Source organism: Mixophyes fleayi, chromosome 4 (genome assembly GCF_038048845.1).
Source record: "Mixophyes fleayi isolate aMixFle1 chromosome 4, aMixFle1.hap1, whole genome shotgun sequence".
In the NCBI taxonomy this organism is placed as follows: domain Eukaryota; kingdom Metazoa; phylum Chordata; class Amphibia; order Anura; family Limnodynastidae; genus Mixophyes; species Mixophyes fleayi.
The window spans coordinates 149,620,686-149,647,944 of NC_134405.1; the positions used below are offsets into that span (position 1 = coordinate 149,620,686).

The 27,259-nt window shown below is 40.9% G+C and overlaps 1 protein-coding gene across 1 annotated transcript in view; it reads right to left on the minus strand.

Moving 5' to 3' along the window:
• The window catches only part of ITIH5 (inter-alpha-trypsin inhibitor heavy chain 5), a 55,356-nt gene that overhangs the window by 10,103 nt on the left and 17,994 nt on the right, over window positions 1–27,259 (minus strand). Inside the window, exons 6-9 of the mRNA XM_075208592.1 lie at window positions 16,555–16,724; window positions 14,584–14,700; window positions 3,328–3,499; window positions 859–1,168 (exon numbers count right to left, since the gene is read on the minus strand). Coding sequence (XP_075064693.1) covers window positions 859–1,168; window positions 3,328–3,499; window positions 14,584–14,700; window positions 16,555–16,724 — 769 coding nt within the window. The remainder of the gene's footprint in view (window positions 1–858; window positions 1,169–3,327; window positions 3,500–14,583; window positions 14,701–16,554; window positions 16,725–27,259) is intronic.

Consider the following 27,259-nt stretch of genomic DNA (forward strand, 5'->3'; position numbering starts at 1 on the left):
ACATGGTTTTGTCCAGAAGAAGTTTCCTAAGTTAAGATCCTTAATGAATCAGGCCCAAGGTCTATAAGTGGATATCTCGGCAAAATGTATGTTTGTGCTGAGTGAGCATAAAACATTTAGAATGCTCTGCAAATAATTATACGCTTTATAAGTTACATTCTGCTTACATGACATTTTAAATGTTTTTGAAAAATCTCAAAAAATCTGAGGTTATGTTAGGCTTCTCTGCAGATGTATCCCCTTTGGTCTAGTGAGTTTATGTCCTGAACAATAATTTTTAATAACATTTAAGTTGCTTTAATGAGAGCCAAGTTATATACTAGGGTCAGAGTAGCTTCTGGAACAACGCATAAGACTGGGAAATGGACAGGAAAAAATAAACTTGAGAACCTGTTGTTCTTACAGTCACAGCAAGTTATTTATATTATGAATATTTAGTAAATCAGTAATTTGTCAGGCAAATAATGAGATTATAAATTTTCTTAAAATGTTTGAATGTACTGTTATATATTGCTTCACAATTTCCAGACACACAGCTGTTTTGTATATTTCTTAATTGAAATGTTTCATTTTACATATATTGGTCTATTTCTTATAGGTCGAAAAGCCCTATCTCCTGCGGAAACAGGTGATGCTTCACCCTACACATCACAGTTACCACACGACAAGGAAATTTATACAATATATGATATAATTATAATCCATCACCAATTGGCATTTATAAGGATTAACCAATTTCATTAGACAATGAAAGTAAATGTCATATTGATTCCTCCCTGACCTACTTCAACATTGTGACTAAAGAGCATTGACTGTTCTCTTCAGTATTTACATTCTGCCATAAGCGCTAGCACATACCCTTTGAGCTGAAGTGCTGCATCCTCATCTTCACTGATCCGACGCATCATGCCACAGTTCTCCAGAGACAATTTCTCTAGCAGATGGAAATCCACATCATTGCCAAAACCAATACTGAACAGGCAGAATTTTTCCCGGATTGCATTCTTGGTGTTGCTTAGGATGTGGCTAGACTGGACCTCCCCAACAGTGGGCCGTCCATCAGTTAAGAATATAACAAGCGAAACACTCCTCTCATGCCTGTCATTATTAGCAAGGTAATCATTGAGAAGATTTGCTGCAAGCTGGATACCTCCATTTATATTTGTGCCTAAAATATATAATATGTCAGTGTAAAACATGTGAAAGAAGTCAAATTTATTCCAAAAATAACTATATGAGCAAATATGCATAATTTTGGTGCCCTTCTGATGAATAACGATTCATGCTGTAATATGCATACTATAACATCCTGATACACATATTGAGTGGTTGAAAGCACAGAAAGCACAGTCTAGTGCAATGGTGCTTTTCTTTTCTTCTTCTTTAGGTGGGACCCCAAGTGTACTAGGGTTAGTGTGTTATATTTCAGGGACCACAAGTATCAGTGTGGCATTGTTCTGAGATCCCAAAAAAGGCATCTCCAGGCTCAGACTGTTCCCTCAGCAAATTCCTGGTAGACCCCACAGCCTGGGTGCACCCTCCTTCCAGCTTGCTCTCTACAGGGAAGAGGGCCTGGGGCCCTAATCTGGTTGGCCCTGTTATTTTGGTAATCCTTGGTGGTTGGCTCCTGCCCAGGGACCAGTCATTCTATTAAATGTCTTGCTGATATCAGCAGGGATCAGCCCCCTACAATTAGCAATGGAGCAATGGAGCTCTCCTGAATTTCACTGTACATTTTTAAGAACACTGCTACCCCTCCTCTTTCTATTCTACCTATGACGCTGCCCAACTGCTCTACAGACTGCCAAGAACTGTGCTACCCCTTCTGTGTCCCTCTGTGAAATGGCGCTGGATCGACATGGAGAGTGGTACTTATAGAATCCAAAACTCACCAGATCCGAGATCGGACGATGTAACGATGATGTTTTGCCTCGGTTTCAATTCCGAGGGTGCGCGAAAGTACCGAGCTGGCTTGGCTCGGTACTCGGATCTGCTAAGAGACCTTCCTTCGCAGCTACTCATCCAGGGGTCTTATCTCAACTCTCTATAATACACTTCTTCCCATTTTAGATGTAGAGACAGTTTTGCATCAAGTGGGAACTGGATTTTGACAAGACCCTGAGGAGTGTCTGACATTTGTGAGGGGGTTGCAAAATCTTTCATTAATGTCGGCATTAAAGAGAATGCTTAGAAATTACTCTGTCAATGGTACTACATCCCAACTAGGCTCTGCAGCATCTTCCCAGGTGCTTCAGACGCCTGCTGGAGAAATTATGGCAAGCCGTGGCCTTTTCTACATATCTGCTGGGGCTGTCCCAAAATCCAGTCATTTTGGAAGGAAGTAATATCCATCACCTTACCAACTTCTCATAATTCTAAATAAATATTGGTCCCCCTGCGAATTCATGATTTCCCCAAGCACACCCAATAAGCTGTTCAGATACATCATAAGCACAGCAATGTGCCATTTGGTGGCCTCATGGAAAAATGCACCTCATCCTACCATTATGAAAATGCCCACGTATCGGATGGAGCATATTACAAGCATTCAGAGAAACTCCTCCCTGGACCTCTTTCCACAACCAACTCTTGCTTAGTTTGTAAGTTAGCATCATGTTCACTATCACCTACACCCTGATCTTTATGAATCTGTTACCTTAACCCCCCTGGTTGTTCTTTCATCGGCCTGGTAATACTCCCTCGTGATCCATTTCCATCACCCTGTCCCCTTCATTCTTTCTTAAATGAAAAATCAGTATTGTCTAGTTAACACCTTAGTTTGCATTCTCTGGCTTCCAATTCAAATATCTAAATTGATTGTGTCATCATCACAGTTTATGTTAATGAGTTCTTCAGTTATGCCTGGTATTGGGGTTGCCTATGTTATTATATTACTATATTGCTACATTTTCACTGCTTTTAATAAACAGTTTTCTAAATGAAAACTAAAATAAAAAAACACCCTTCTCCAGTATACTCTTGTATATAGAAATAGTGTGGACTGTGAATGCATGGTGGAAACAACATACAGCTCAGGGTCTGTATATTGAGCCATTGATATAATTAAAATATGTATTAACCATATCTATTATTAAATATAACCTGGTTAGTAGTTAATTAAAGTGGCCTTAATATAAGTTAACAAAATCCATGTCTCCTTTGTCCTGCGTCAACTAATTTTATTTCAGATGGAAGACTTCAATTATGAATCAGTACTATAGATAACTATGCTCAAGGAATATATGTGCAATGTGTATGAATTTATAGAAATTTCTGTTTGAACAATATGCTTAAAACATTAGATAATGAAAGTTGGAAATTGGTTACCTCCTGAAGGTGACAAGCCATAAATGAACTTTTTTGCATCTCGGATGTTATTAGGAGTAACTTTCACAAGCTCTTTTGACTGCCAAACTTTTATTTTGTTGGAAAAGCCAATTATATTAAAATGATCATCAGGTCTCAAATCCCGAAGAATAGTAAATAAGGCTTCTTTAGTCTGCAAAAGAAATTACATTCAAATAAACAATCTGACTTTTGATCATTTTAACCCATTTAAAATGTTGATGATTTGTTACATTTATAATTCAGATTGAAAGTGTAAAAGCTGGAAGTCAATCTATGTCACTAGTGACCTTTCTCATATAAATCGGAGGCTGTCATTACAAATCACCAGGGAATATAAATATTACATCATGGTTACAAGAACAATCCAACAGTTAGAACTCGCATAATAGTTATGGAACATGACAGACATTTCTAACTGGGAACATCACATTACATCAGTTTCTGTTAACTCAGTACATTTGAGGCTAAAGCTTTCAAATGCTATCCCGTAATATAAAATATGCTTAGTTCCATGTTCCAAAATCTTCACATTTTTTTTACAAATCTAAAATGCCAAATATAGAACTTTACAGACCTTTTAATATGGACTTGACATGTCCCTTTCTAAAATAACTGATTACACAGCATAGTTTTTATATACATACAAATAATATATAATATTGTAATAATGCATATTGTAAATGCAATTTAAATTAATAAATGGGGTATCGTTATATTGGTCTCTTTATGGTTACAGACAGCATTAGATGTTGTTATGCATTTTACCATATACCTGGGAATGTTTGACCTTTGTGAGTCACTCATAAGTTGACACTACAGATTGTAATACCAGCTGCTTTAGTACATGCTAAAGGAGACTTGTTACCTGGTTTACAATGCTTACATTTTAACATGGTATTGTGTGAAGGTGCACACAGGTTTTATTATTATTAAAATGTATTTATATAACACCAGCATAGTCTGTAGCCAGGGCGGGGTGGGGAACTTAAAACGACCCTGGAAAAAATTATAAAAGCGACCTCATGTAGGCTGGACCGAATGAACTGTAAGCAGAGCCAACACAAAAGTAGATGTGGTTAAAACACAGTTAGCCTTAGCCACATCATTGCCTCATGATGGTCCGATATGCCCTTACCCCCAAGAAGAGGTTCCACCATCCCATTGGCCTCTGTGCCTCTTACTTTTAAATGTAACTGAGATTATTTAGGAACATTAGCATGACAAAAATGCTTTTTTTGTTCGAATTAAACGAAAATATTCCCATGAATGTGAAATGGAAAATGTATTACAAATGTATTGCGACAAAACAGGGAGTATCCGATCGACAGTCATACAAGACTGAGAACATTTTAGTAATCACCAAACAATACAGTGCACATTCTAGGTACCTATATACAATAGAAGGAGCATCCTAGGGACTGCCGTATAATACAGAGAACAACCAAGTGATCACCATACAAAACAGAGAGTATCCACATGTCCCCAATACAATACAAAGAGCAACCAAGTGATAGCCAACGAGCATACTTATGATCACCACACAATACAGAGAGAATTCTTATGATCTTAATACAATACAGAGCGTACACTTGTGTCCACCGCATAATACATAGGGCATTCTGGTTAACAGCTATACCAGTCCTGGCCAACCTGTGGAACTCCAGGTGTTGTAAAACTACAAGCTCCAACATGCCCTGCCATATTTATACTTCTCACACCACAGAGTGGCCCATTAGTGTGATTGGCAGATGACCATGGTCATAAGTTGACAGGGGTCAGTTGCTGACTATATTTATGAACATTTTAATCTGACCATTCTTGGGCATTGTGCTAGTTTTGTGGTCATGCAAACTGAAATATTTTTGCTCACAATAGTTGTGCAAGTATATGTTTGCTTTGTTCACCTCAATCCAGTATAGTTACAAGGATGACATTCTGCATAAAGCAGTGTTTTACAGGTGCCTCTATTTCAGCACCCACACTCCATCTCTCAGCTTAGTACAAAACTTTCTGAAATTCTGGCTGAGATGTAACACATAATGATTGCTGTTGGTGAGTTTTATTTACATTAGGTGTGCTAATGATGTCAGCTTGGCTTTCAAATTACCTTGGTATTTATCCAAAAACTAAAACCCCATAAGATAAAGTAGAATCTGAAGTATGTGCGTTTCTGTAATTATAAACTTTCTGTAAATCCCTTTTCACTCTGATCAGTATGCTAGGAGTAGATAAAGAATTAACATTTTTTTTGTTTCACACAGATGATTGTGAGTACAAAGGATTACTTGTTAGGCCAAGTCTGATGTTCCACATTTCTACACATAAACTGTCGCCAACTTCAGATCTTCTTTAACAAGGAAAATTCATTTGATTCAAACCACTCAATTAAATGTCACTTCAATTATAAAGGGCATTATGGCAGGAGAACATCATGTATCAGTGGGCTTTTTCATCAAAACACTTGTACTACATAGAAATTTATTATAGTAAATGGTGCCAAGTTATTTAGGACTTAATAAATACTGTATCTGGGTTTGTCCAAATTCACATCCTGTTTAATGATTAGGGACCGTGGTTCCTTACAAAACAAGTCAACAACTGTATACTTGTGCATTAATTTATTTCAGAATTAATTATATCTTCTTAAAAAACAGATAATGACATAATATAAAAAGGGGATATTTAGTGCTTATTGTGCACCATTTATCTTGCTGGCAGTCTGATCTCAGGCAGATCTGAAGACATTGGTCAAACATAGGTAAGATGTGGCCAAATAAGAAAGATCTGGTTTGTCGTCCAAGGCAAAATGTCAGATCTGACAGGGCGCTGGATGGTGAATGTGAGATACAGGCAACAGCCGACTGCATTTACAATCCTTCCCAATCCAATGTCAAATAGATATTATCTATAATGTCATATCTGTCAGATGTTGATCAGGATCAGCTGTGTCTTTGAGTCTATACACACTGCAATTATTTGGTCAATTAGGTCTCAAGGTACCCTCACACAGTTTGTTTCTACAATGTCACTTTAGATTAGGTCTTAAACTTATAACAACCTGTGTGTTATATGTTAGTCTTCAATCAAAAGATGTTACTTGGTAAACGTTACCATTCTCAAAGTTTGAAAATTACATATATCAATTTGTGTATGTAGAAATTATTCAAAATAAAGATTTGGTAACATGTATCGTAACATGTTTAGGCATCATTAATATGTAACATTTAAATGCTAATTATAGATTTTATTCAGATTCCTATAGAATGTTAGTATTCTGATTACTACATAGGTATGGTTTGGCAAGTAGACATTGTGCCATCAACAGTGCTAACCACGTGTGCTGGTTTGCCTATGTGTAGTCCCACATGCTTGTTTTGCATTCCGCATTTGACGGTGCTCACTATGGAATGTATAACAGATAACAGAGTCACCTCACAGGAATATTTTGAAGAACAGATGATTATCTGTCTACAGTGTGAGACACAATAGAAGTTTATGCTGAAATAAGTATGTAGACCATGACATTCGTAAACAGACTGTGCATATAACACAGTGGTAAGGGAACAGGGGTAAATTACCCCAAATGGAGTAAAAATGAAATTCCTGGGGGTAATGCTGCTGATTCACATGCTGTCATTTGGATTGTAGACCCCTTTAAATGTGAAATTGTTGTTGTACCAGAAGAGCCTCAAGGGTTGGCAGAGGCACTTCTTGAGCTTCGATGCAATAATGAAGCACATATTGCATTTGAAAACAAAGCAGATCTGTCATATTTTTGGATGTCAACAGCTGCAAAGGCATTCAAAATTGCACATGAGGAGGCAGTCAAAAAGTTGCTGCATTTTGCAACAAGCTACCTTTGCAAACAAGGATTTTCCACTCTAACAAACATAAAAACAAAGCAGAGAAATTGATTGGATGCTGAAGACTGTATCCAAATTGCTCTGACATCAAAATGCCCCAATATTGATGCTCTCGTATCAAAAATGAAGCAACATCATTTCTCCAAAACCTGAAGTTTTGAAGTTGAAGCTTTCAAAGAAATTTTGAATAGATTCAATAAAATTTTGAATTCCAATAATTAATAATATATTATTTCCTTCCTTTCAAATCAAGGGGGTAACGTCGGCGTATCTAAATATATTTTGGGGTAAAAGGTAAAAAAGTTCCCTGACCCCTGATATAACATGATAAAACTAAACTCGCTCTTGGCTGATTGTGATCTTACAATCTCCTGCATAGTAGGTGTAGAATAACATCTAGAAATCGAGAAATGTTGTAAACTAGCCTGTTGTTTACCATCATTCTTGAATAAGTCGAAGGTAATAAGTCATATGGCCAGACAAGAATAAACACAGCAAGGGAATTCCAGGTGTATTGTGTATTATTATTATTATATAACAATAATAATACAGCTCCTGTGCATGCCGCCTACTAACTCTTATTTTCCTCCAGAGTGCAGGTTTAACAGCGTCTTTGTCTTTCAATTAAGTACGTGACTAAGATTGCTTTGGGAATTGCTCATGTTGAAATTAGCATTACTGTTTGCTCAGCAGCAACCATGGAGTTTTTTTGGCACAGCTTAGAGAAGTTCCCATTGGAAAGCAGCCATTTATGTGATTAGAGAACTCCAGTCCTCTGCACTCCTGAAGAATGCTTTCTAAGGGTCAAGGGCTGTGCTTCTTATCTGGCTCTGAAGTAAATTCAAAAGCCTTTACTTGGATTTAAAATAGAATATGCTTATGGGATTCACACAAAATTGCAGATTAATAGAACAGAGCAGAGATTGACTGATATAATATTGAACATTTAAATAAACTCAGAGTACACTGCAGTGCTTGGAAACATTAAATAAGCAGTTATCTTGCAACATTTTTTTTTATTTTGACAAATAATCCCAATGATTTTTTAAAATGTATTTTATTTTTAATTTTATTATATACATGCACGCTCATTAAAAAAATAAATTGAATGAAGGTATCTGGTAGATCATAGCAATACAGTTAGAAATTACAAGCAGTTGAGGACTTGTGTATTTTCAGCCTTACTAATTATGTAACTGAATGTAAAAAAAATTGTGAGGTGTCAGGTACTATAATTCTATATTATGTTTTCACGCTGCTTCAAAATTACCAACAAATGTACATATTTTTTATAATTCATCTTTTTGTTATGAATCTTTTAAATCCTTGGCATGCAGTTGGATAACTATATGTATTGAAAATAGTTCTAATTCCATAAATTTAATTTAATTATAAGTTTCCAAGGATACTGTTTACAAATGACTCATGCAAAAAATGTAGCTGTGTGCTTTTAATATCCCCTGAGTAAAGAAAACAAAACCTCTTTTCCTTCAAAAACCACCTGTTACTTGGTTCATTGTTCTTGAGATATAATGCTACAATATACAATCAGTAATCAAAGGCCATGTTTTCAGTCAATCTTCTTTCCATGTTCACTAGAGAGGAGCAAACCAATTTGGTCAGTTACGGATTGTGCACAGATATTGTTATATTAGCTCACCTACTTTACAGAGCAGAAAGGGGATCAATATAAATATTTCTTATAGATTTTACTTCTGCACATGCCCACAAAGCACTAACTATGGCTACTGTAACCTGGTTATGGGGACAGTTGCCATCTCCTGGGGTAGATGGTAGTGTACAGCAGCAGAGATGTCACACAAGTCTAAGGTATTGGTACAACTGTGTCACAATTCAAAGTAAATCACAGCAATGGAGCCCGGGATGTGATGAAGCATAAAGGTGTTTATTGCTCAGAAAATACAGATAAATGGTACAAACCCAATATAGCTGAAACTGCACAGTGAATACTGCAGACACAGGTAGAATAGAAGGTAGAGAGATATCCGGAGCAGTTGTGTAGCAGCAGGATGTGGAGTCTGAGAGCACAGAAGCAGCATGTAGAACAAACCATAAGGAAGGCAAAGAAACAACAATGACTAGCAAGGTATACTGGAAGCGGCAGGTATAAGTAGAGACACAATCAGGTGCTGGTGATTAATTAGTGCAGCAAGGTAACTCCTAGTAGTAGGAAGAAACAAGCACAATAGCAGCACTTCTGGTAGATACGAGGTACTGCAGAGAAACATTCAGTGAATACAATAATAAAGTCCAATAAATCCCAGAGGCAGGAGCTGCCAAGATAAAGCAGCATCCTGATGATGCTGCAGAGCAAGCGAGGCAGATCCTATCAGTACCCTCCCGGATTTCAGATGCCTGTATTACCAAAAGTGGTTAAAACAGTCTGAGTCATAGTCCACCGTAAAGGGCCCGGCATGCAAGTCCTCGTCTAAGGGTGGAAAGGCGATGGAGATCATGCCAGAGGGAAGTTGAGGCACCATAGACCATGCTCTCTTCTTTTGCCTCTTCTTGCTAGATTTGTTTGAAACGGAAGCCCTTTAAGAAATTGGGTGGAACACAATGGAACTTCTTGGCCTGATTTGCAGGTGGTGTTGCCGAATGTACAGATGCCCCGGAAGATGGCATAGTGGGAGATGTCGCAAAATTGCCAATTACTGCCTCAGTAAAGAGTTGCAAGTCCGATAGAATGGGGTGATCAGTCTCAATAAATGGGTTTACCCATTGCAAGGCTTCCCCTCTAAAATGTGATATCAGAAACAGTACCTGTCTCTTTGGGTCATTAACGAGGCTAGGTACAGAGGGAAATTGTGAAGCATAATACTTCAGAAGGGCACTTAGTTGAAAAAGATGCCCCTCAAAGATAGGTGACGGCTCAGACTGGAAACCCTTGGCAGGAGACTGTTCAGACTTAAAACTATTGGCAAGAGACAGCTCGAACTGGGCACACTTGGAGGATAGCTTGGACTGGGCACACTTCAAGAACATCCCGGACTGGGCACACTTGGACCGAACAGCACTGGGAGAAGCCTCAGACTGGACATCACTGAGGGAAGCCCCACACAGGACTGCACTGGGAGAAGCCTCGGACTGGACAACACTGGGAGAAGCCTCGGCCCGGAAAGCACTGAGAGTAGCCTTAGACCGGACAGCTTTGTGAGAAGCCTCGGACCGGACAGCACTGAGAGAAGCCTCGGACCAGATAGCACCAATTGTAACTCGGGCTGAACCATAACAAGTGGTTACTTGGCCTGAACCGGTGGTGTTTAGAGACTGGCACCTCGAGACAAGTGGCCGGAACTGGCACCTCTGAACTGGTGGCCAAAACTGGCACCTCAAGACAGGTGGCTGGAACTGGCACCTCTGGACTGGTGGCAGAGACTGGCACCTCGTGAGAGGTGGCTGGAACTGGCCCCTCAGGACAGGCAGCTGGAACTGGTGCCTCCGGACATGCAGTTGGAACTGGCTGGCTAGGCCTCATCCCAGGGAGCAAAACAGGCTGCAATATGGGAGCCGGAAGTGAAGCACAAACAAATCCAGAATGAGGAGGGGAATAAACAGAAGACGGTTCTGTAGGCTGCCGTGGTTTGCGGAGAGGATAGTCTTGTAAAAAGTGTATATTACTGGCACAGTGGAGATATAATTTATTAGTTCTTCTGCACCGGTGCCGCTTCTCTTGGGACAGATGGGGGCGTGGACCACCTGTGAACCTGGAGTTTGGTAAGCAGTAAATTTGTAGTAGCACTATTAAGAAATTATGTTTGCACTGATTCAGCAGCTGAGAAGGTTGGATGAGACAAATCAACAGCATGAGAACTGGGAAAGACAAAATATGACTGTTTCCGGGGTGGGTCCATAAGAAGGGCAGAAACTTGAGCCAACTCAGAGCATAATAAAATTATGTCCGCTTGTAGAGTTTGTAGCAAAGGTAGTTCAGTAATTTGTGAGGCAGACATGTTGCAAGAGAAATCAAATGAAAAACAATTGCATAAAGAGTCCCAGGAGAAAATCTGAAGCAGGATCATTCATACGGCTCCAAAGCTGTCTTTTTGGTTGTTTATAATGTCATGCTTCAAAGTAAAACACAGCAATGGAGCCCAGGATGTGATGAAGAATAAAGGTGTTTATTGCTTAGAAAATACAGGTAAATGGTACGAACCCAATAAAGCTGAAACTGCACAGTGAATACTGCAGACGCAGATAGAATGGAAGGTAGAGAGATATCCGGAGCAGTTGTGTAGCAGCGGGATGTGGAGTCTGAGAGCACAGAAGCAGCAGGGAGAACAAACCATAAGGAAGGCAAAGAAACAACAATGACCAGCAAGGTATACTGGGAGTGGCAGGTATACGTAGAGAGGCAATCAGGTGCTGGTGACTAATTAGTGCAGCAAGGTAACTCCTAGTAGTAGAAAGAAGCAAACACAAGAGCAGCACCTCTGATAGAAAAGAGGTACTGCAGAGAAACATGCAATGAACACAATCATAAAGTCCAATAAATCCCAGAGGCAGGAGCTGCAGAGATAAAGCAGCATCCTGATGATGCTGCAGAGGAAGCGAGGCATATCCTGACAAACTGACCTCAGATAGTTTTATTAAGCAGAAAAATAAAGAAAACTTCAAAATAAACACCTTGCCTGTCCGGCACTAACTAAACACATGGAAACACCCTCTCTCCTGTGAAGGACCTTGTGTCCCACACATACAAAATACAGAACTTACTAGTCAACAATTGCAGTGTCTTTCAGGAGGCATCCAATCTCCTCCCCATGTCTGAGAGACAGAGGAAATTGCCTAGCAGCTTTTTATCAGCACCTTGCTGGTGCAACTCCTGATTAACAGCACTTGCAAGCAGGTTGGAAAACCTGAAATGGGCCTTATAAATGGAGCCTGCCCTTCTCTCTCCATTTATACCCCAGGGACCCTTACCAGCTTTTCCTACAATTGAAGACACTCTTTGGGAAGCTTTTCCCAAACACACGTAATCTCCCTGGGGTTTAAAAGCATAAAACACAGAGAGCTTGGGACAGATATACCTGCCTTTTGACACTTTCCCAGTGCTTCTGTCACACTGCAGACACATGTAGACTGAGTTATAACTTACACTTACGGCTCTTTTCGGACCTTTACATTTGAAGAGGCAGAACAGGTGAAGAAGGGGGCATATTCGAATAAATACTAATTATACAGACTCAGACGTACATACGCCTGTCAAGAGATGGAAAACTTACAACACTGATGCAAATTGCAAACTGATAACGATGATGATCAGTTTAGATTCTTCTGGCTCAACTAACTGTGTAAAATGTGTCCTTTTTTTGGATGCAATTGTAATCAACTCTACATAAGTCCCATGGTCACTAAAATGACATTAGTAGATATAAATGCCTACACACACTTTTGTATTCATCTAGATTTAATTAGAAATAATGGAAATCTGTTTTAAAGGCTATTGCCTAGCTTTGGTGCCACAGTCTGTTACCATTTTTAATTATATCTTGTCAAGTCTTTGCTGATTTTCATGGTTTTGTCCTTAATCTGTTTATTCCTGACTATGAAGCTAAAACTATAACCCTTTCCTGGGCTTGTGACTGGATGAGCAGCTACTGGCATATCTGAATAAAGAAAGATAAAGCCAAAATAACACATCATTTTTAGCTGATTAGCGCGGTTACACGGCCACTCTCAGCCGACTCTTCTGGGTTCTGAGAAGTCATTAATGACGTCATCGCACCCTCAATGTACATTTCACCGTTCACTTTTAGAGAGGTTACCTTTATTATTTAGCATTGCAGTATTACTCCAATAGAGGCTCACCTCTGTAATACACTACATTAGTGTCAGCATTTAAAAGATTGAGACTAAAGACAATTAATAAAGATCAATATAGGATCTGCAAAGGGATAGTAATAATCCAGCAATTAATTGCACAGGGGATGTACGCTACTCCTATAAATACCACCTCTGAGACCAGTGTAATGTGCAAGTACCAGTGTGGTATAATCAATATCCTTTCAGTCAGCTCTGTGCCATAGAGACAACCACAAGGTGCAGCTCTCTCTGGGTTTTGTTTTTTTTTTGGGTCGCCCCCCCCCCCCCCCCGACAATCCTCCGTGCGCCGCTGATACTCTACACATTTGCTGTGACGTTGTTACTATGTACAGTGGCAGCTCTCATAACATCATACACAAAACCAGTGCATTATTAGGGTGGGGTTATTACTTGAACCTAAAAAAATCATTTAGGAAAATATATTTTTTAAAAAAATCATTTTTTTTCAATTGGCATGTGCATATCACTTGTGACTGGCTCAGCAAAGCAATAAATAAAGCTTTACCAGTATCGCTGAGGCAGCTGAGTAAGGCATTTCTGGGTAGGGTGAAAAAACCCATCTTCCCTCAATGAAGCCCCAGGATCTGCTCCACACAACTGTTTTTTACCAGGACTTCATTGTTAATCTCATATCAGGGGCGCACACAGGATTGTCAGGGGGGGGTTTCCCCCCCCCCCCTGATCCCCCCAAAAAAAAACCACGAGAGAGAGCTGCTGCGCATGCGCCCGCGCATGCGCAGCAGCTCCGTTTCGGCAGCGCTGTCCTATACAGCAGCCGCGGACGCTTCTTTGACAGCGCCGCAGCTGCTGTATAGGACAGTGCCACTATGGTGGCCACTTAGATAGCGCACGGGGGGTTCTGGAGACTCAGAAATCCCCCCTGCGTGCGCCACTGCATATTCTGGCTAGAATCTGGGGGCTTGGTCACCTGCACCATCTGTGTGGGGGGTGTTTGCAGCTTTCTATTCCTCCTCCAGCTCACTTTCATCTACGCAGCCATTTTAAAGTGACCTAAACTTTCGTCAGAAGCTTTATTACAGAAACAGTGGAGCCCTGGGAAAATCAGCTTTCAGTTCTGGGGATACAGTGAGGTGAGCAGTGAGTAGCGTGATATTTACAATAGCAAAACCCATATTGTATTGATGTCAGTTACATACATTGAGCCATATATATCCAATGCCTTTGAAGTGATATTCCCAGTAATCAATAACCTTGCGTCTAAAGCCCTGCGTCCAAGCTAAGCATCAGCAAACGAAAATGAACACAATACTGTAGGATGGTAATGTATACCAGGGGATGCTTGCTGTTTAATAATGAAACTTTTTTCATTAATTAAGTATGATTCTGTGTTGAAGACCACCAATGCGCTTAAAATGCATTGATATACATTAGAGCAGTTCACTTAGAAAGGAGTAGAATTAATCTGTAGTTCATAAAATAATCACAAGCCCAAAATGTTTCACTTCTATGACAAAGTGGCCTTATCTCAAGCAGTATACTTGCAGCTTTATGGGTTAATTCTCACCTGTTTAATTTTAGTCCCCACCATGGAAGCACTTGTATCGATAACAAAAACCACATTCTTTGGCAGCGGAGGCAGGTCTGTAGGTGCAAAATAATGCACAAAGTATCCGTTTAAAACCTAGAAAAAAGAAACAGTAGTGTTGGGTGAACAAATAAATTGTAAAATATATCTATATATCTATATCAATCTATCTATCTATATATATATATATATATATATATATATATATATATATATATATATATTTATGACAGCTAATTTGTGTGCATAAAACTTTACACAAAAAAAAAGTTTTTACTGTCTTATTTTAGATGCTGCAGCTATTTTTTAAGCTGGGTCAAGATTGATGTCGCATTTGGCCAGATCAGTACCGACATAACTGGGGACCTGATAATGCACTAGAGTAGACTGCAATTGGGATATATAATAAGCACTTATTAGAACTGCCTACTTTTGATATTTTTTAAAAGGCAGAATACTTTATTTGAGGATACAATCCTAGGGAGTGGCAAATCATTATAGAATGAGTTTGTGAGTTGAGTGGCGTGCGGTGACAGTGTTAAACTGTCATTTTTAACAATTGTGTATATTTACATCAATATATTTATTATCTCACTTTAAATATTTCGCTAATCAAATGTGATTTATACTACTAAAGGGGAATATATCTCTAAAAATAATTGAAATATTTTAATGCATATCAATAAAGTTTTGAAGTATTAAAATTTAGACCTTTTTGAGTGCCCAAAAAAACACATTTCTTCTTCTCTTTCCAATTTCAGTCTAGTGAATTATATGTGTGGATGCACCTCTCCTCAAATGTTTAGAAATAATTAAATTAATGTGATTAATAACGATTAAGTGGTGATTAAAAAAGAGGAGTAAGGTCTACCCGGTGCGATATATATTTTGCTGAAGACCTGATAATGCAGTCAGAAGAGGACCACACACACACACAGACAGACAGCTCAAGGATGTGTCTAGTTAATTCTATATAAAAACTAAAGAACTATTTTATCTACCTTTTTAATCCTCTCTCCAAATCCTAGTGACAGGGACCATCTGTCTTTCTAAACTACAATAATTTTGCTCAGCTTGTCTCCTTTGAATGCAGATTCTTTGGGCATCGTGCCAAAATGCCAGCAGGAAAATTATTAGGGATTACATAAAGAAATTTGTTGTTGTAACAGTAAACCTAATGTATGCAGTAGATGAAATTCATATACTATTGAATTATAAACTTAATTCATGGTGACTGGTGCAGTTTAGTTATTAATAAGATTTGTTAGTGCCGCAGAGTACCCTACAACTTGATGGTTTACGTTAATCAATGGTCTTATTAATTATAGATGTCAACATTTAATAAAAACACATGGTATGTAATTTATTTGGTGCATGCATTACTCAAATGGAGCCTTTACCTCTCAAGCTCTCTCTTTCCAGATACAACTACCTGACACACAGACAAATTGCTGCCGTTTATCGTTTGCAAGGCAGTCTTTTCTGCCTGAATGAAAGATCCTCACTCCCACCAACTCAGGTTCAAGTAAAAGGTGAAAATCTGTTGCCCAGTTACTTGTATTATGCTATTGTACAATATACAATCTGCACCTTAAAAATTATTCCTGCTGCTTGTCCTGCCTGTACGATCAAGACATATTCTGTGCCTGATAGGATAGCTTTATAAATCCAAATTTTCCACCTGGGAAATCTAACATGGTTATCATGAATCTGTGTCATATAACAAACAAACAACTATGACCAGAAAAGCTATTAGTGCACTGGCACCAATCAATTGGATGATATGTATTGTTATACTTGACCAATTGTTTTGTTTATCAGCATAGGTATGACATTAGGGGCCACCCTCACCAGCATTCTGTGTAGTGTCAAATAACTCTTAGTTTATCAGAGCTTATTCCATAAAATATTAATATGCATTTATGTAAATGTAGTTTTATTTGGTGGTACCTGAATGTCTCCCACACTGAGCTCTCTTCTTACATCATAGCGAATAACAAAATCACCCAGAATGCCATTTTGAGTGATCTTTGCTTGCTGGAACACATTGGGTTTAAATTGTATTCTTGCAAAGTTCTCTGTCTGGTTGACTACTGTTGAAGGAGGAGGGGAGATTGCATCTGTTGGAGAAAGATACAATACTGTATGTCACATAATGATGATCCACTGAAGATGTGACAAACTGCAGTGTAACAGCTAATTTTAACACATAAATGGTTTCCTTTCTCATCTCTGAAATAGAAAACATGGATGCAACAATAAAGATACTTGGTTATCACAATAATTTTAAAAATTAAATCTTAACAACAAGAATAGAATAATTAGTGCTATATACATGAAAATAATAATAATAATAATAATAATAATAATAATAATAATAATACCAATAAATAGCTGCAGGAGATGTCACACTTTTTGTTAATGAATGCTTGCATTGAGAGATTGAACTGGTAGTTGCATATGTATAGAACATAAGTTAGTATATTATATTGAATTATTAAAGATACATTATCATTTAAAAAAAATGTTTAATTTATGCTTTTATATAATGGGTAATATGTTGTAATCAAGATTCAGAATATCAATGTAATGTTTTTTTCTGTTTTATTAACCTGGGTTTACAGAGTGCAGGTACAAAAAAAAGAACTATGCAGAGTATGATATAATATATAATGCATTTAATAGATGCCCAATAGGTTATTCTGAAAGTAAATCCTCAAAACCGGCAGGGGACAGCTAACTCGACTCAGCAGCCTATTAGGAACATTTTAAAGGAAAAAAACATGTAGGTGGCCCAGTGACTCAGCCCAAGGTAGTCTGCTATGGGACCGGTCTGGGGGGCAGATGCTCTCCTGTCCCCAGCCCAGCCAGCCCCTGAATACCTGTTACATAAGCATTTTTACATCTGAAGTCCTTTTGTGTTACTAGGCAACAGCAATTCCAATAGAATGCAGTGTGTCGCTGAGCAAGCTCCTTAATAGTACCTTTTTCTGGCTAGTCAAAAGATTGTGGCTTGTGCGAGGTGGGGGGGAGGGGGGTCTTAGGAAGATATTTTCTAAGGTGGTTGTGCAACTTTAAATGATTTCAGCAATCTGACTATGTGCAAGGTTATATAGGGCTGAGGAACACTGCTTCTGCATTTACCTGGCATTATGTACAGCCTTTTGTACCATTACATGTGTGTAAAATGTTCTTGTCTGGACAGTTAGCTAAACTAGGACCTTAACAGATTTTTGTGTATGTGTCATAGGAAAGGCTGTTTTTGTTTTCAATAAATGGGAAAAAGTCCCACAATCAAGGTACATCGTAGTACATGCTATTGAAAAACGTATTAAATTCTGCTGATGTGTGGAAATCTTTACATATTTATTACTGACTATTTAGCACGTCTTATTATAAACAGGAATAGTTTGTAATTTGGCTGTAGTATGCCTTTAAATGGACAGATTGTTAAATTACAGGATAAAATTGCTTACTTTTAAGTCTATTTTAAGAAACACCTAAAAAGAACAGAGATCGGGCTTTACGTGTTGCGCCCTGACATATCTGCATTTCCTGACTCCAGTTCCTTTCCGCTGTTTAGACTGATAGTGCAGCCAAACAACCAGCCATTGTGAAAAGTTGACAGTACTATGTCTTTTAAGGTGTAATGTTACTTCCCCATGATAAGTACAGAGGAAGCATATTACTTCATTTAAAAAAAAACGGAAATATATGCAGCAATGAATACCTGTTATTGGGCCTGCATGAAATCTACCTACTTATTTGTTCCATTGCTCTGGAAAACCCACAGTGCTATTATTGTTGTAGGAAAATTCATTGCCCAGTGATGAGATTAAATGTCTTTTATTTGCTGCCAGATATGATAATCCAAACAAGGCACAATAAAAACACTGACATGGTTAAGATAAGAGGACAGATTTGATTACTCATTTTATTATGTATTTACTTATTATGACTTTGATGTCAGCTGAAAACACAAAGATCTGGAGACATATTTTCTTGTCAGTTATGAGACCTTGGTTGTGGTACAGTCATACTGAATTTTCATCACAAAGGAAAAATAAAAATATACCCTGTCCTCATAGGGCTAATGTGAATTTTTTCTAGGACATAGTTGACATCTGTCCTTATTTTGATTTGAGGTACCTAGATTTGAAAGTTTTCTCCCTTGAAATATGTCCCTAGTAGTTAATATTTGCCAACAGCAATGGATTTAATTTTCAAGTTATATTCTCATTCTAGGAGCTTTAGGAGTAAATATTTATTAAAGAGCGTTATATGAAATATGAACAAAATGATATAACACGGTTCAGTAATCAAGTCATGATTGGTATTGTAGTGCACCAAGGTCCATTTAGACAGTACTGTGTGCGATGGTCTTACAATACTAAAGTGTCCCTTAAACTTATTATAAATATTGCTGACCGTGCTATAAATGGATTTATTTGCTAAGGGTGACAACATTGTTAAGTGGAATCACGGTGACATTTAGGACATACCAGCAGAACATGATATTAAACAGAAGTGCAACGTTTCTGCAATACAATTAAATAAGAAAAAAATATATATTGACCTACAAACCACTAGCAGGACTTTACAGGTACCATGCCATCCCTGCAATTCTGCCTTCCTATTTCACCAAATCCTGGTCTTTACATTGCAGTTCCCTTGATTTAATTTATATTATACTAAATTACTCACTAGACACAGGTAAGTTGTAATTTGGTTTCAAACCAAATTACAAGTTACTTTGAATTAGATTGAAGGGTGCTGTATTCTGCTAAATTTATGTAGCAATTGCAATAATACAAAAACAATTGAATTACTGTCATTCTCATATGTCTCAAAATTATAAACAAAATTACATTATTTAATAACAAAATAATACATTAAAAATTAGTCAAAAAAATCTATTAATTGTTTGCATGGTTAACAATCTTCACACATTGCATAATATAAATGGGAGTCCATTTCTAAATAATGCAATAACATGCTGCTAAACTACAACTACATAACAGGAAACTACAACTACATAACAGGAAACTGCATCTACAATGTTAAAAAAAAATGCTCGGAGAACCATAAATATAATGAAAGATTTGATTTATGATTAGACTTAATTAGATATCTAATATCAATGTTCTGAGTTCATAATAAGCAGTTTGTTCAGTAATACCACTTTCATACTGCCGCCCCGGCAATATCCCGGGTTTTTCTAGCCGGGTTTTTGCCGGGGCTCGGAGCGTCCCAGCTCAGAAACACCATTCATACTGCACCTCGGACCCGGGAATTTCCCGGGTTGACCCCATTCATACTGCACAAGTCTGTGCCCTGGCAATTTGTGGGAGTCATCACCAGAGCAGTTTTCATTGGCTGAAAACATTATTTTTTTTGTAATAGTCTGCTTTTCTGCTGTTTTGTCCATAAAGATGTGTGAGTGTATCTTATAAGATATTTTAATATTTATTGTTCCATTGTATAATTTGTAAACAATCAGACATTTCTTCAGTGTTTCCACCAATTCCGTTCTGTACTGCTTACCGCTCCGTACTTTACTTTAGTCACCTATGTAAAGTATGTGCGACCTTTTTCTTTCGTTTGTTTCTTATAGTGTGGATGATAGAAGTAGTTGTTTCATTCCATACTGTTGTTTTCCTCTCGAGTTTTTTTTTCCTGGTTTGATGTATGCAGTTAATGTACATATTGTGAGCATTACAGGTCAGACAGCCAATCAGCTTGTTTTCTGTGCAACCCGGGTTGAAAAACCCGGGTTGCACCATTCATAGTGCAGGCAACCTGGGTCCGACCCGGGAATTACCCCTCGATAAATTCCGGGTTGAAGACCCGGGTTTTTAGACCCGGGATTTTTGACTTGTACCATTCATACTGCACCAAGACCCGGGTCGTTTGAGCTCGCCCTGGCAAAAACCCGGGATTTTGGTGCAATATGAATGGGGTATGTTGTAGAATACCTGTTGTTTCTACACATTTAAAGACACTTAAAGAAATAATTTCTTTAGTAAACACAGCAGATCATGAGCTTAAACCCGTTAAGGCCGTTTAATGCTCACTAATAAGGAACACATAATTGTGCCCCCCCACAAATTGAGAGCTCAGTCACAACATTTTGGAGGCTCTACCTTCCCGCACTTAGGAACTGCCACCCAGTTCAGTGATAGCACAATTCTTTTTTGTATTGGTACACACACTTTCCCCATCAGCAGCTGCAATTGTTATTCCATTACCTTATGTATAAAGGGTTCCCCACACCACTTAGATTGTAAGCCTATTTGGACAGGGCCAAATGTCATTGTATGTGTTAGGCGCCGCACCGCACTCTTACATAGTGGCGGGATGGACGCCTTCTCGATGGCCACTCGTCACTTCCGGCACCACCGGAGGTTTGGGCGCATGCGCCCGAACATCGCGTCTCGTTGCTAGGCAACGAGGACGCTCAGCAGCAGTTCCTGTCGGCGGTCAGATCAGCTGACCCCCGACCTCCACTCCACCAATGGGTAGGGACTCAGCACTATTTAAACCAGACTCTGGCATCTCTAGGGTGCCAGAGTATCTAGTCTTATAGCTTGTCTCTAGGCTTTCATGTGTTAGTGCATACCTGTTACCTGCTTTTCCCAGATTTGACTTTCTGCCTGTTTTGACTACTCTTCGGATTTCCCTTGGTTCCTGTTTGTTATCCTGGTTTGACCCTTGGCTTCCTGACGATTCTTCTGCCTCATCCTTCTGTACTTCGCTGCCTGCACGGATTTGACCCCGGACTATTTACTACGTTTTGTTCACGTTACCTCGCTGGTGGCTACCTGGGAGAACTGCGACCGGCACGTCTCAGCTGCTAAGTCCAAAACTCCTTGCGGGGTTCCCTTGTGCAGACTTGGGGCGTGGTTAGACTCTGCGCCTCCTTGCGTAGCAGCGCCAATACCAGCAGGTAAGGCCTTCCAAATTATCTAACTCGTGACAGAATACACTGGCCATGACCACGGACGGCCAAAATGAACCTTCAGCCCGGGACCTCTTACTGCACTTGGCTCAAAAGGTCGAAACGACAGGACGTCGAGCAAGCCAGGCTTCTCCAATGTATACAGGGTATTGCTACCCGTTTGGACTCCATGCAAGTCTCGCTAGCTGCCTCTCAACCGGCTGCGGCCGCTCCTCCACTGGCCATTGCTCCGGTCCTCGCCCCTTCTCCAGGGGCTTCCTCCTCGCTACGGCTGCCCACGCCTGAGAAATTTGATGGGGATCCTACTAGATGCCGAGGATTTCTCAATCAGTGTTCCATACACTTCAAATGCAATGCAGGAGCCTTTTCTACTGAACGTTCCAAGGTGGCCTTCATCATGTCACTTCTATCGGGACAAGCCCTGGCCTGGGCCTCACCACTTTGGAAACGGGATGACCCTCTTCTTCTGAATGTTTCCTCCTTCATCGCAGCATTCCGCAAGATTTTTGATGAGCCAGGTCGAGTATCTTCAGCAGCCTCTAGCTTGCTCTCCTTACGCCAAGGCTCTCTGACAGTTGGCCAATACACGGTACAGTTCCGCACCCTGGCTTCTGAACTCAACTGGAACGATGAGGCACTTGTGGCGACCTTCTGGCAGGGTCTTACGGATCGTGTCAAGGATGAGTTGGTGTCTCGTGAACTTCCAGCGGATCTTGACTATCTCATATCCCTATGTAATAGGGTGGATCTTCGTTTTCGAGAACGTACCCAAGAAAGAGAGAGATCTTCTCCCAGACGTTTTTTCCCTTGCCTAGCCCCTCGGTTCCAGAACCCAGCCCCAGTGGTTCCTGACGAACCAATGCAAATTGTTCGCTCCCGGCTATCTCCCGAGGAAAGGGAGAAAAGGCTCCGGCAGAATCTCTGTCTCTACTGTGGAGAATCTGGACATCGGTTACTGTCTTGTCCTAAAAGGCCGGGAAACGCTCCATTCTAGTCGGTGAAAGGGAGGCCGTTCTAGGAGTGAGACTGTCCACTCCCTTCTCCACCTCCAATCCGGACTTCCTTATGAACATCACATTGGACTCTCCTAGTGGCCCCCTTTTGACCTCTGCCTTCGTGGACTCCGGCGCTGCCGGAAATTTCATCTCCGCCACCCTGGCATCACAACTCCAAATTACGATTCTTGACTTGCCTCAGCCGCTATTCCTAACTGCTGTGGATGGAAACCGTGTCTCCAATGGCTCCATCTCCAAAGTTACTACACCGGTTCGGCTGACGGTAGGGGTTCTGCACTCTGAACTGATTGAATTTTTGGTTTCACCCCAATCCATCAATCCAGTCATTCTAGGTCTCCCATGGCTTAGACTACATGCACCCCAATTCGATTGGAGTTTAGCTCAGGTCACTTCCTGGGGTCCCCATTGTCATGGGAGATGTTTAAGTTGGGTCAAACCCAAGAAGTTATGCCTTTCCTCCACATCATGCCTGACGCACTCTTCCCCCCTGGAGGTTCCCGCTCCTTATTTATCGTTTTTGGATGTGTTTTCCAAGGCAGCTTCGGAGCTTCTTCCTCCTCACCGTCCATGGGACTGTCCTATTGAGTTACAACCAGGGAGGCCCATTCCTAAGGGCAGAATCTACCCTCTGTCCCTTCCCAAGGATCAGGCCATGTCTCTGTATATCTCAGAGAACCTTCAACGCGGATTCATCAGAAGATCTACCTCTCCTGCAGGGGCGGGTTTTTTCTTCGTGAAGAAAAAGGACGGTACCTTACGTCCCTGTATCGATTATCGACAGCTTAATGCCATCACTGCTAAAAACAGATATCCGCTACCCCTCATTTCCGAACTGTTCGACCGAATTAGTGGCTCCAAGATTTTTTCTAAACTTGATTTACGGGGTGCTTACAATCTGATTCGGATTCGTGAGGGCGACGAGTGGAAGACTGCCTTCTGTACTCGCGACGGACACTACGAGTATCTCGTCATGCCCCTGCTGTTTTTCAATCGTTTGTCAACGAGATCTTTAGGGACCTCCTCTATAACTCAGTAGCAGTTTACTTGGATGACATATTAATCTTTTCTTCAGATATCATCACCCACCGGTCCCACGTTTCGGAGGTCCTACGTCGTCTGCGACTAAACAAACTCTTCTGTAAACTGGAGAAATGTATCTTTGAGGTCCCTCAAATACCATTCTTGGGGTATATCGTCTCTGGTTCTGGATTAAAGATGGATCCGGAGAAAGTTTCTGCTATCACCAATTGGCCTCAACCTCTGAGCTTGAAAGCTATTCAACGTTTCATCGGATTTTCTAATTATTATAGGCAATTAATCAATCAATTCTCCACATTGATTGCGCCCATAACAAATCTCACCAGACGATCCGCTAACCCGAAGGTTTGGCCTCCGGAGGCCGTTGCCGCTTTTTCATCCCTGAAAGAAGCCTTTTTATCTGCCCCTGTTCTATCCCAACCAGATCAAGGAGAACTGTTTTTTCTAGAGGTGGATGCTTCTGCGGTCAGTGTAGGAGCTGTTCTCTCCCAAAGGTCTCCTGCTGGGACCTTCCGGCCTTGTGGGTTTTTTTCCAAGAAATTCTCCTCTGCCGAGCGCAATTATGGAATCGGCGATCAAGAACTATTAGCCATTAAACTAGCATTTGAGGATTGGCGTCACCTTCTTGAAGGAGCAAAACACCAGGTGACGGTCTTTACGGACCACAAGAACTTAACCTACCTCCAAGAGGCATGCTGCCTCAATCCTCGTTAGGCTAGATGGTCTTCTTTCTTCGCCCGATTTGATTTTAAACTTACCTTTCGCTCCGGTGCTCAAAATTCCAGAGCAGACACTCTTTCCCGATCCTTCTATGAATCGGATGATACTCCTACAACCGAACCTCCTCACATTCTGGAACCGTCCAGTATAGTCGCCCTAACCAGGGCCAAGACTCCCTCAATTGGCCGCTCCTATTTGGAACCCCATCTTCGTTTGAAGGCCCTCCGCTGGGCTCATGCTACTAAGTTAGCTGGCCACGCCGGATTCAAGAAGTCTTGTTCTCTCCTTTCCCGAAGCTATTGGTGGCCTACTCTCCGATCGGATCTCAAAGAATTTATTAAGTCTTGTGTTACTCGTGCCCAAAATAAGATTCCTAGATCCCATCCCGCTGGGCTACTCCTGCCTCTACCTGTACCTGACCGGCCCTGGACTAGTATTTCCATGGACTCCATTACCGATCTCCCGCCCAGTGAAGGGTTCAATACCATTTGGGTGATCGTTGATAGATTTTCTAAAATGGCCCATTTTGTCCCCCTTAAGGGTCTGCCCTCCGCCCCTAAACTGGCCCAAGTCTTTATTAAAGAGGTGTTCCGGCTCCATGGCTGTCCTCAAGAAATTATATCAGACCATGGGGCACAATTCATATCCCGATTCTGGAGGGCATTTTGCAAGGATCTTGGAATTAATCTAAAGTTTTCCTCGGGTTATCACCCCCAGACGAATGGCCAGACGGAACGGGTTAATCAGGATCTGGAGATGTTCATCTGCTGCTTTTCCTCCGGTAATCAAGATAACTGGTGTAATTTGCTCCCATGGGCAGAGTTCACACACAACAATCACATACACAAATCCACTGATTCCTCTCCCTTTTTTGTTGTCTTTGGTGCTCATCCCATCCTTCCGGATTTCTCTCGTTCCCCAGCACCTTCTGTTCCTGCAGCCCATTCTCTGGTTCGGGATCTGGCTCACATCTGGACGTCTACTAAAGAGAACTTGTTGAGAGCAACTCAACGATATAAACTAACGGCCGATCGCCACCGTAAATGTGTTCCCATTCTCCAGATTGGCGACAAAGTATGGCTCTCTACACGGAACCTTAGACTTCGGGTACCCTCAATGAAACTTGCCCCACGATTCATTGGTCCATTCCCGGTTACACGAGTCATCAACCCAGTAACCTACAAATTACTCCTTCCCCCCTCTCTGAGAATCCACAATTCCTTCCATGTTTCTCTACTAAAACCTGTGGTGCTCAACAGATTCTACCGCAAGACCTCTTCTCCTCTACCTCCCGTTACGACCACCGGTGATGAGTATGAGATCAGCCACATTCTGGATACCCGTAACTTCCATGGACGTCCACAGTACCTGGTCCACTGGAAGGGCTTCCGACCCGAGGAACGGTCGTGGGTATTTAAGGAGGATCTTCATGCCCCTTGTCTCCTGGCTAAGTTCATCAAGAAGCTATCCTCAAGATCTGCTCCTCTTCGATGGAGAGAGGGGGGGGGTACTGTCAAGCGCCGCCCCGCACTCTTACATAGTGCCGGGATGGACGCCTTCTCGATGGCCACTCGTCCTGTTGCTAGGCAATGGGATGTCACTCCCGGCACCACCGGAGGTTTGGGCGCATGCGCCCGAACATCGCGTCTCGTTGCTAGGCAACGAGGACGCTCAGCAGCAGTTCCTGTCGGCGGTCAGATCAGCTGACCTCCGACCTCCACTCCACCAATGGGTAGGGACTCAGCACTATTTAAACCAGACTCTGGCATCTCTAGGGTGCCAGAGTATCTAGTCTTATAGCTTGTCTCTAGGCTTTCCTGTGTTAGTGCATACCTGTTACCTGCTTTTCCCGGATTTGACTTTCTGCCTGTTTTGACTACTCTTCGGATTTCCCTTGGTTCCTGTTTGTTATCCTGGTTTGACCCTTGGCTTCCTGACGATTCTTCTGCCTCATCCTTCTGTACTTCGCTGCCTGCACGGATTTGACCCCGGACTGTTTACTACGTTTTGTTCACGTTACCTCGCTGGTGGCTACCTGGGAGAACCGCGACCGGCACGTCTCAGCCGCTAAGTCCAAAACTCCTTGCGGGGTTCCCTGGTGAAGACCTGGGGCGTGGTTAGACTCCGCGCCTCCTTGCGTAGCAGTGCCAATACCAGCAGGTAAGGCCTTTCAAACTATCTAACTCGTGACAGTATGTAATTTGCTTGTAATACAGTTAATGTACAGTGCTACATAATATGTCAGCACTTTATGGGGCATATTCAATTGTTGGAGGTTTTCGCCGCGGAAAAAGTATTACCATTAATACGTTAATACTAAGCCGGATTTCAGCTCGCAGGTCCCTGAGCCGCAAGCTGAAATCCAGCTTGAAAAGTACCATAACAATGGTATTTACGCGCACTATAACCATAATTACGGTAATAGTGCGCAGGGCACGTTACTTTAGGCTGTAACGCCAACAATTGAGTATGCCCCTATAAATAATAATTGTTCTGAATGAAAAAAACTTGAAAAACACTTCACTAAAATGCTCATTAGTTTTCATGTGTTTCTATTTATTTTCACAGTGCATAGAAGTGAACAAGAATTCTGTCTGTGAGTTTGTTTTTACATCTATTCCTCATAATGACACTGCTCCTATCAGCCTATCCTCACTAACATATTCACATGAGTCGACAGGTCACCACCTCTCACAAACTCATCAAACTTATCTCCTGCTGCTGTGAGCTTTCTGATGATCTGATTGGCTACAGGTTTTTCTATCTCCACCCACTAGAAAACTGAGGATGTCCAACACGTGGAGGAGATGAAGACTGATAGAAACAGTGCTCTCACGCTAATCAAACACATCTTACAAATAGACCACCCAACTGGACAGAAATAGATGCATACAGCAGTAGAGAGATTGAGCAGTAGCATCTT